Here is an 11,470-nt window from a genome sequence, read left to right on the forward strand (position 1 = left end):
AAAAGCAGATCAAAGAACCACAACCTTTCTGTGTGCTGGCGTTATTGGTCTTACACCCCCACAGCACCTGCTAGCAACATTGTTGTTACACCAGGGAAGTCGATTAGGAGAGAGTATGGTGTGTTATGGACATACAAAGGAAAGCCTATCCTTGTTGGGTGAAGCTGGACCAGAGGAAGGTCCCGTTATTATGGACCCAGATCCTGAGGCACTGCTGACAAGGAGTTAGAAGAATGCTAAATGTGGAGAGGTTTTAGCAGTGATGAGGAAAGTGGACCTCAGGACAGGGTATGATTGTCAAGGATGATAAGGGCAGTGTAGGCAGGAAGCATCACCCAGATGGTGACATCCAAGGATCAGCTCATTGTAGTTATAGTTCTGAGAAGGAATACAAAATCTTTTATTATGGGAGGCTGGGGTTGTGAAAGTAATTCCAAAATGCTTCACAATTAAATATTTTCAGAGACTGATCTACATTTTTAAGGGATTCCATGAACTTTTCATCTTTGGAAGACACTGAGCAGGAAAATTAAGATGGTTTTGGTGTACTTCTACTACCTTCTGAGATTACTCTCCACGGCCCCTGTAAATTGCTTATAATCTCTGGATTAGGCTCTAATATTAATACAAAAATTTATGGCAACTAAAGAGTACATTTAAGAATTTTAAAGAATTAATCATTATCATTGCTTGGTTTAAAAAGTCCTTTTCCCACTTTATCACATGCTCTGCATTGTTGGATGACAGGAAGGATCATTTATAGAAGGGGAAACTAAGGCACAAAGCCAATAAGCAAAAATAATAACTTGCATTAAGAATATTAAGGTTTAAAAAGCACCCTTCTCAAAAAAAGTCTTATGAAGTACATAGGGCTAGGTCTAGTACCGAGCTCCACCCCACACCTTCTTCCCCCTCCCCATTTTGCAGGTGAGGAAATGAAAGTTCAGAAGGGTTGAGTGGTTTCCCTAAAATTCCACAAATGATAAGTGAGAACTAGCACTCAAACTCAAGTCCTGCTGAGTTCAGTCCAGTGCTCTCTTCATATGTTACACTGCCTTTCTGTCTCAGGATTTTAAGTGGCTTGCAAAAGAACACAAAATGAATCAATGGAAGATATAACATTAGAATGGTATTCTGTTTGCTGGTCTGGTGTTCTTTCCATAGCAAAAAGCTGCCATATCCCATAAGACTCAAAGGAGCTTTATTTTGAAATATATAGGTAATATGTATATACAGATATGTGTTTACATGCATGCATATGTGTATTCATAAATCCATGAATTTGTATGTATTTGTGTAGAAGATATATATGTGTGTGTTATATCAATATGTAACAAAATAGGTATGTATATCCATATGTATGTATCTAGTTATGTATATGCCCACACACAATACACACATGTTCATATGCATGTGTATTTACAGTATACATATGTGTGCATATATGCACCCACATATAATAAATATGATATAAATATAATATAATATAGTATAATACAATATAACATAACATCATATCATTTCAAATAATATCACATAATATAAAATATGATTTAATGTCTGTGTGTCTATATATGAGCCCTTTTATTTCTTTTTCCTTAAGGTATAAATCATTCAATAATTGTGCCTTTTCTCCTAAAAGATTTAGTGTCCATTTTGTTTGTTTTCCCCACTCATCTTCCATTTTCTTCTTTTCTCTTTTCTTTTTACATGTCACTACAATGTCTTCTATATTCCTGCCCTTAGAATTGTAACTATTCTGCAATTTCCAAAGAACGGGGACAAATAATTCTATAACTCAGAAAAATACAGCAGGTTACAGACTATGATTCAATGAGAAAAAATAAAAACATCATTTTACAAATAACATAGTAAATGTCCTAGAAAAAATGTGCAGAAGTAAATACTCCCCATTCCTATTCATCAGTTTGTTCTCTGTTCCCCTCGTCTTTGTTGGTCACACTAAGGTTGGGGTGTCTTTGCACAATTTCAATACACATTAAAACCAGCTCTCTACCTCTTTTTAAAACTGCTTTTTAGATAGGTTTATTTATTGTTTGAACCCCAAAGCCATCATTTTATTAACTTCACTTCCATTAGGAAAGCAAACATAAAGGCCTTTTGAAAAATACTTTGGTATTTATAGTCAAAGATGAAACGTTCTTTGGTTTGAGAAAAAATAATATTTGATAAAGGTAGCAATTAGTCCAAAAAGAAAACAAAGCTCCATTTTCAACTATTTTCTGAAGCTCAGCATATGCAAATGAATAGCAGTAGTATGTCACTGGCCTCTATTCAAAGTCTCTATTGAAGATTTATCATGGCATGGAATTGATCTTAGGTTCTTTAAAAAAAGAATGACATTTTGGGGGAAAGCAGCTAGGTGACAGTGGATAGAGTACTAGGCCTGACATCAGGAAGACTCATTTTCCAGAATTTATATCTGGCCTCAGATAATTACTTGTTGTGTGATCCTGGGCAATTCACTTAACCCTATTTGCCTCAGTTTCCTCATCTGAAAAATGAGCTGGAGGAGGAAATGGCGAATCACTCCAGTATCTTTGCCAAGAAAACCCAAATGGGTTCACAAGGAATCAAACAGAAAAATGACTCATCGACCTTATTATACAACATGATATTTTTCAAAATATCACCTTAATTTCTGAATATATTCTTTAAGAGAATGAAGAGGAAAAAAGCAGTTCAGACAAACTAGTCAATTCATCAACTGTGTTTAAGAATATATACAATATCCCAAACCTTTAGTCCCCCATCTCTGAAAAGAAGGGAGGCCAGTGCATTTAGTCAACTCTTCTTCAGGGCCAAGACTGGTCATTAGAAGTACCAAGGATTCAGGTTTTTTTCTTAGTTGTCCTGTCCGTTTACATCATGTAACCACTGTAAATATTCCCTGTTCTGCTTGCTTTATTTTGCATCAATTCACTTATGTTCCCATGCTTCTAAGAATTCTTCAGATACATTGTTTCTTATGAGACAGTTATGTTCTTTTACATTCATGTACCACAATATATTAAGCCATTCCCCAAGTGATAGACACAAATTTTGTTTCCAGTTCTAAGAAAGACATGGTATGGAATAAGCATTTATGAAATGCCTTTTGTGTGCCAGTCATTATGCTAAGTCTTTAGATGTATTATCTAGCTTGGTCTCTTTGATAACAAAAAAAATGTGCTGATATGAATAGTTTGTTGAACGTGGGACCTTTCTTTTTTTGTTACCTATTGATCTCCTTATGATCACCTAGTGGTGGGATCTCTGGGTCAAAGGGTACTCACTTCTAGTAACTTTTTTAAAAAAGCATAATTCCAAACTGCTGATAACTAAGACACTAAGTTAAGTTCTAAATTAGTTCACTCTCTGTTCTGGATGGAAGGGGGTTCTCCACACAAGGAGTGCCCTATACAGATGAAATCACAGGTCAAACATATTAGAAAACAACACTAAATGAAATACTGCTTCATGAGATTATCATGAGGAAAATGCTTTCCAAGTTGTAAAGTGCTTTATAAATATGGGCTATTGTTGTTTATCCAGGTACCTTGGGTGTCCCTCCCCCTGTAAGCCTTTCTCAATTATATCTGAGGCAAGAATTGAGCCTCGTTAGCTGACTCCAAGGCTCTATTTACTACAACATTCTATTAGTTTTATTTCACAGGTGGAAACTGAGGCTCAAAGAGTTTCAGTAGCTTAACTTCTTCACAGTCACTCAGACAGAGGAGACACCTGAATATGTGTCCCAGCTCCATGTTCTCCCATAATCACAGAATTTCTGAGTTGGAAGTGACTTTCATGGCCATCCACTCCAAACTCTGTAAGACATATCTGATCCTATGGTCCTACATTCTTTACTTTCGGACTTCCAATGAGAGGTAAACCTGCCAAACCCTAGAACAATGAATTCTATTTGAGTTGCTTTAACTGTTAGGAAGTTTTTCCTTACACTTTCCTTACACAGCCAAGATTAGCCTCTTTCTAACTTCCATCCATTGCTTCTCCATCTGTTTTCTAGAACAAAACAGAATTAGCCTCTTCTAGGTGATAGCTCTTCAGATAGTTGAAAATCCCTATTATGTCCTAGCTAAGTCTTCTTATCTTGCAGCTAAAGATCTCTAGTTCCTTTTAGAGGTCCTTAAGCTCATGACCCCTCACCATGCTTGTGGTGCTCCTCCATATCCTCTCCAGCTTGTCAATGTCTTTCCTAAAATCCTTACAGTCTTCTTCTAAAACTATGTTACCTCCCATTCTGTGTGCAAATTAAAAATATGAACTCATATCTAAACCCATCTATAACTTGTCAGCTGTTTCTTCTCTGCCTGAAAGCTGAGATGACAGAAACTTACAAATAGAATTGCTATGAATGAGCCTGAATTCCCAGCCAATGAAGTTGAATAAAACCACTACTGGTAGATGCTAGTTTACAAAAGAAACCACATATGCTCAAAATACCTTTGGATTCATGGCAGAGAAGTAGCTGGGTGAGAAGAGTGAGCATTTCCAATATGTCTGCACTACGTAGCCTTCTGCCCTTTGGCCAAGCCTCTTCACAAAGAAGTGCAATTCTGTCCAACATAATCATTAAGAGCAGGTGCAGGAAGGCTCAGAGATTGAGCCCTGGGATAGTACAAGATCTAATGAACAGAAAGCTCATGCTGCCATTAAATGAAAAACAAATTACAAACCGTGCTGTGTGGCCAGGCCTTGGTTTACTTTATAAGATCAATACCTCCATGTCGTCTGCTAGAAATCATATCATTGGATTCTCAGGTGACCAAACCCTTGAAGAATTAGTGTCGAAGAAGCTGTAACCCTTGCTAATTTACATTAATGACTTAGAGACTCATGGTGAATTACCATTAGTGTGTGGACACATGCACCAGGATCACTTGGAGTGCTGACAGTAGAAAAAAAATAGCCATTCTTTTATTCTGACATCGTCACTAAGTTCTAATTATTATGATAATGCCAGAGACAGTATTCGTAAACACCCTATAGTTGGGCCTTGTCAGAGTAATGAGATGTCAGTAAATTGAGACTTTACAATTATCTTCTGGTATTAAATATTTGCTGAGGATGACTTAACATTTTGTGAGTACTCTTAATAGTAGAAAATATAAATCTCTCATTATCATTTTGGTTGTTGTTATTGTTGTAGCGGTGGTGGTGGTAGCAGAGTGTGTGTATGTATGTGTGTGTGTGTATTTGTGTTGGGGGGGATGGAATTGTCTAAACAAAACAATATGTTTAATACATTTTCACTAAAAACATTGGATTAACTGAATATTTCGTATTGAAAAAACTATCACTGATAAGGTCCATAAGAATTAATAAGAAGCTAATGTCAAATCCCTGTATTATTTTAATTTAAAGCTCATAAGCATACACAAATTGAATAAAGACTTTCTTAATCCTAGATCCTCGTCAGATACATAGAGTGTAAATGGCTGGTTATTCTCCAGTAGCTATTTTAGCCAGAAGAATCAGAATTTTCCTCCAATTATGTCTTGTACTTCATTATGTTCCTATTCTGTTTTCTGTGTTTAACATGAGTCACATCTCATACTTAAGTGCTGTCTGAACTTTGCCTTAATTAATTTTCATCTCATTGGCATTTCAGGTGCTTATCCCAAATGTGGGCTGGTGGTAGTAATGATCATTCAGACTTTTTATACCTTTTCCTTTTTTTAGAATAAATCAATTTAAGACAAATTGATAGATTTATGCCTAGAACCAGCCAATGCTGGTACTCTCCAGTGGGGGCAGTTCCTAAGCCATCCATAGCTTCTCATCCTGTTCTATTCTTATCCATTTCAAAAGACAGAAAAATGATAAAAAAAAACTCAATTAGGAAGTCTAACCTATGCTGGGCTTTAAAGGAATCTAGGGATTCTATTAGGTAGAAATAAGAAGGGGGTGACTTCCTTACGTGTGTGTGGAGCACATTCCGTCTTCTGCTCTTGTTCGGATAGGTGAGGGGAGGTTGGAGATAAGATACTGAATTGCTAGGTTCTCTGTTATGACCTCCAGGGAATTGTAGAGAAGGAAGACAAATTTCAACCTGAAAGTTGGGGGTGGTGGTGAATGGGGAAGGGGTTTTGCCTTCACAGAGCTGGGAAAAGACTGGAACATTGCATTCTTTGATACATGTGTCTAACTAATGCTTCTTGATTTTACCACAGTTTTACTATTCTAATTAAATTGCTTAATTAACTATGAACCCCAGGTCTTGGTGAATAGTCTGTGTATACTACAGGAAGTTGATTGGTGATGACACATGCCAAAGAATAATGAGTAAGTAACAATATAGATAGAGCCTTGGATATAACAATCTTACCCACAAAGTCCTTGAACCTGGAATAGTCTTCCAGGGCCACATTAGTTTAGCCACACCAGAAGTTTATACATATGGGACAGTCCTATTACCTCTGAGAAATAGTAAGGTATCTATAAGGTGTACATGTTGTGAGCTCAACCAGAATGCAGGCTCCATAAAAGCAGGGAATGTTCCATGACCTTGGCACCTAGCATGGTGCCTTGCACATAATAAGGGCTTAATAAATGTTTAAAGAATTAAATTGCAGTGGTATAGCGAAGTGTCCCCCCAAAAGGGAATAAGAAAATCCTGGGTTAGATGCATCTGGGATTTTATTGATAGGGTATATACAGTTCTAGGTTCATATTTCTTAGTATTAATGAGTTTATTCTAAGAGAGGTATGGCTAGTTCTCTCAAATGAGAAGATACTCTAAAGGGAGAAAAAGGATGCATTTATCTTCCAGCGTAGGGCAGTATTAGTCATCTTTCCTCTATTTCATTCTGTATTGTTTTTGTTTAGTCATTTCAGTCATGTCCAAATCTTTGACATTAAGCTATAATTTTCCTCTCTGCAATTCACACCCATTGCTCCTGGTTCAAACAGGACAAGTCAAATCCCTCTTCCAGATTTTAGTCCTTCAAATACTTGAAACCCTGCTATCAAACCTCTCTACTCCCAGCCCCCACCCTAATCTTCTCTTCTGCTGATTAAATATCTCCAGTTCTTCCGACCTATTCCCCTACGTCATGTATTCACTGACCTTCGTTGTCCTGGTTATTTTTCTTGGAATGATCTGCAGATTATTAATTCCTTCTTAAACTGCGGTGATTAGAATTGAACTCAGTATTCTAGATGTGGTCGGCCAGCTCTGCCCCACTTAATACAACCGAAGATGGCATTAGCTTTTTTGGGGGGCTGCCACATTATTCTACTGACTCATATTGACCTTGCAGTTTGTTATGTCCCCCAGATCTTTCTCACAACAACTGCTGTCTAACTACATCTCCTACATCTTGTAATCCTGAGTATGATTTTTTTAACCCAAGAGTAAGATTTTACATTTATCTCTGCTGAATTTTATTCTGTTTCATTCAGTCTGATTCTCTTGCCACTTCTGACTACAGTACATTGGCTATTGCTTCTAGCTTTTGTCATGTGCAAATCTGAGAACATGGAAAGTCTTCTTGGACAGTATGGAAATTAACAGACCTATCTATGTAGGCTTTCTAGTCATAGGAATCCTGTTGTTTTTTGCACATATTTCTTGTCCTGCCACCCTAATATAAACTATACTGCCTGGCAAACTCAAACCATTAAAGAAACTCAAAAAATAGGTAGAATTGTCATCAACAGGACATAAGTTTCACTGAGTTCCTTTCCATAAGTAATAAAACAAATATTAAAAGTTAATATTGAGTCATTGAAGACACTCCTTCCCCACCCCATTAACAGATACAGTACATTAGCACCTGAAAGCTATACTTAACATTTTCATCTATAAAGCAGTTAAAATGAAAGGATACTTGTACCATATAAAGGTGATATATAGGCAGAGACACCTGCTATGAACTATCTCCAAAATAATTTGGTCATTAGTCAGTGAATCATGGAAGACCTAATAAAAATCAGAGGCTGGTATATAGGAGAATTTAGTGCTCACTACCTGGTTAACCCTATTAGGCCTTTTCTCATAAAATTTTAACCCCCAATCCCCTCGTGGGCAATACCTGCATATAGTACTCTCACCATCTGATGAGAAAAGTGAGAAATAAAGAATTTTAATTATTTTCTTATGTGTGCAAGAAGGACTGACATTTGGGGAAATGAGAAAAAAGTCCTTTGCTTTCCAAGGAGGAAGCACACATTATGTTCAAATTTGGAGTGGATCCTAAACAGATCTTTAGTAAATGGTAAAATGTGAATAGCAACTGACAATATGTCTTGAAATACCAGATATCTACCAGTTGTCAAGAGATACGGATAATTTCAGTCTCTAAGATGGAAAGAAAAGAGAGAGGGGAAGCCTATTACCCCCAACTAAATAATTTTAAGTACATAGATTGATAGACTAAGCTGGCATGAATCTGGGATTGTTTCGCAAGGACTTGTCCTTGTGAAATAATCAACAATTTCTAGACTTGCAGCTATGACTTTTTTTTTGGTACGATGACAAGAAATCTGAAACATTTGTGGAAAAACAACTTTCTGACACAGGATTAGAAGACATTGAAAATCAGACATTTATCAGAGTCTGGGGACCAAAGGGACTTCCATTTTTAAATTTCTCACATGCATGTTTAATTCAAGTGGAATATTTTGTTGCCAGTTATACATTTCTGCTAGCCGTGTCATCTTTAAAAGTGCCCTTGGCTAGGGTTGTACGATGCCAGCACAGTAACTGATGGTCTCACGAGCATCTCAGCATAACTATCAGGAAATGTTTACTAGGCAAGGTCATTATTTTTAAGATCCATGAAAGAAGCACCTCTCTAATACTGAAGTTCCACGAAGATGGTTTGGGATATAGCTACTAAGGGCAAATTTTGCAAGGCAATAGGATCATAGATCACAGGGACATGGTTTTGAGCTGAAGAAACCTTAGAGGTCATGCAGTTCAAATGCCTCATTTTACAGATGAGGAAACCAGGCCAACAGGGTTAAGTGATTTGTCTAAAGCCATACATGTGGGTCTAGAGGTCATAGATCTGGAGTTGAAAGGGATCACAGAGCCTACCAAATCCAACCCCTTCGTTTTACAGCCAATTACTTGACTTTTTAGATCTTTGTTAAGGTAGGGCTCTACTTACAGGGTGGAGGGCAAACTGTCCCAAGCTTCAGTGGTTTTCCGTAGCTGTTTTCAGAGATACTTCCAGGGACTTGTAAATTTTCAGTTCTTCCAGGGTTGTATGATCAAAGGAGAGGTGTTTACTCCTCTCCTGGTTTGTGCTCTGGTCTGTGCATGACCACAAGCACTCTTTTCTGCCTTGGAACTGTGAGGACAATTCCCTCTCTACTGCTACCACAATCTCTGCCTTGCCAGCACTCCTCCTCACCCCAGGACTGCCACCCAAAACTGAAACCCAGATCCAAGCACAAGCAAAGCAAAAGAATCCTGCCTTAGAGCCACCAAAGAGATCCCTGCAATCCCCCTCTTATTAGCTGCTCAATCCTCCCACCATCTGTGGGCTGAGAGCTCCAGAAGCAGCCACTGCTGCTGTCACTGCTGCCCTGAGGCTGGAGCCAGATTATGCTCTTCTCTCACCCAGGTCTGACCAACCTTTCTTACTGACTTTCTAAGTTGTCTTTGCCATTTGTGGGTTGAGAAGTTAGAAACTGCCACAGTGGCCAGTGATTCTGTGCCCTGAGCCCTGCTCCAGCCCTGTCTGTGACAGCATAAGCCCTCGCTGAACTGTGCTCTTCTCTCAGACTGGTGTAAGAGAGCTTTCCTGTTGACCTTCCAGGTTGTTTTGGGCTGGAAATTTGTTTCACTCTGTCATTTTGTGGATTCAGCTGCTCTAGAATTTGTTTGGAGTCATTTTTATAGGTATTTGGAGGGATCTGGAGGAGACCTCGAGCAAGTCCCTGCTTTTACCCTGCTCTGCCCCCTCCCCCCTTCGTTTTACAGATGAAGACACTGAAGTTCAGAGATTTTAAGTGACTTTCCCAAGGCCATGAAGGTAGTAAGGTGCAAAGGTGGGATCTGAACCTGCACCCCTTACTCCAGAGCCAGTACTCTTTCCTTTGTACCACACTGTTTTATAGCCTACTCTTGTAGAACATTTTAGCCTTTGAAAATCTCATTTACATTAATTTTTTTTCTCATGAAAAATCTGAGGTCTTTAACTACTTTTATTCTTATTTTATTTTATTTTTTATTTTAAACAAGAAGTTTATTTAAACAACAAGATGTTTGACTTGAAGGGAAAACTATCTAGGATCAATTTCTTTATAGTAATTTATCCCTACTGAGAGACAGAGATTGCCCTACATGTAACAGCTACGTACAAAAAAGTTATAAAATCGTCCTTGGTTTTACAATGATAAAAGAAAAACATTGAAATTATCCAATCAAACAAGGTATGCAAGGATTTTTTGTGGGTTTTTTTTGTTGTTAAACAGTGAGAGCAAAATAACTTACTGGAATATAAAGATAAAAGTTGAATGAGCATGCCACTAATGGAGAAAAGGGGTATTTTCACAGAACCAGTTTGTTTTTTCCCCTCCCCATCTCCATTTGATGTTGATCAAAACATACCATCGACCATTTAGTTAAAAAAAATACGCATTATGCCTGTGCACATACACCAGTTACTTTATGTACAATAAAGGAACGGGGGAAGGGAATCAAAGAAGAGAGAAAACTATACTGCCGTAGTCAGGATGTGGATGAACCAAATCTTGGTTTCTAATTGTGAATGTATTGTTTTTCTTGGGAGCACAGTTCTGGAGAAGAGTTGTAGATTCTTTTTAGTAAGCACCTCCTGTCTGCTGCTGGAATACATCAATTGTATCTTCATCCTCCATTTCCAACTTTGCAGGTGTGTCTGTTTCATTGATTGGTTGCCCATCAAATCGGAATCTGATCTGCCTCATTGACAAACCCTGTCGTTCACAATAGGCTTTCATTAGTTTACTAAGTGGTGTGTGCCTCTTAATCTTAAATTGCACCACTGAACCATCTTGCCCTGCCACCTTCAAATTAATGTGGTCGTTGTTTTCAGTCTTGACTCCTTCCTTCGGCTTTTCGTCGGCCATGGCGAGTCCCGAGGTCTCCTCAGCCGCTGCTTCACAAAAGAGGCACCAGGATGGTCCGCTCCAAGGGAACCGGGGGAGAAGCAGCAGCAGCAGCAGCAGGAGCAGGAGCAGGAGGAGAAGGAGGAAGATGATGGTGATGATGGTGAGGAAGACGAGGAGAAGAAAAAGGAGGAGGAGGAGGTGGAGGAGGAGAAGGAGAAGGAGGAGGAGGACGAAGAGGAGGAGGACGAGGAGGAGGAGGAAGAAGAGGAGGAGGAGGAGGAAGAGCTATTCTTATTTTATATATGTGAAATGGACACAGGGAAAGAGTATCTAGTCTGGTTATTGACAGAGACAAGACAATCCTAGGTTTATGCCCATCCAGCAATCCAAAACAATCCAG

The 11,470-nt window shown here is 38.4% G+C and overlaps 1 protein-coding gene and 1 pseudogene across 1 annotated transcript; both read right to left on the bottom strand.

The window, feature by feature from the left end:
• LOC118857602 overlaps positions 1-4,750 on the bottom strand; it is an 87,077-nt pseudogene extending 82,327 nt beyond the window's left edge.
• A 5,879-nt stretch (positions 4,751-10,629) lies between these two features.
• On the bottom strand, positions 10,630-11,262 carry LOC118855854 (small ubiquitin-related modifier 2-like; the record flags this gene model as incomplete). The annotated part of the gene is made up of 1 exon (XM_036765882.1): positions 10,630-11,262. A coding segment is annotated over one exon (462 nt), but the record flags the coding sequence as incomplete, so codon positions are not given.
• Between the last annotated feature and the right edge of the window lie 208 nt (positions 11,263-11,470).

This window comes from Trichosurus vulpecula, chromosome 7 (assembly GCF_011100635.1).
Source record: "Trichosurus vulpecula isolate mTriVul1 chromosome 7, mTriVul1.pri, whole genome shotgun sequence".
In the NCBI taxonomy this organism is placed as follows: domain Eukaryota; kingdom Metazoa; phylum Chordata; class Mammalia; order Diprotodontia; family Phalangeridae; genus Trichosurus; species Trichosurus vulpecula.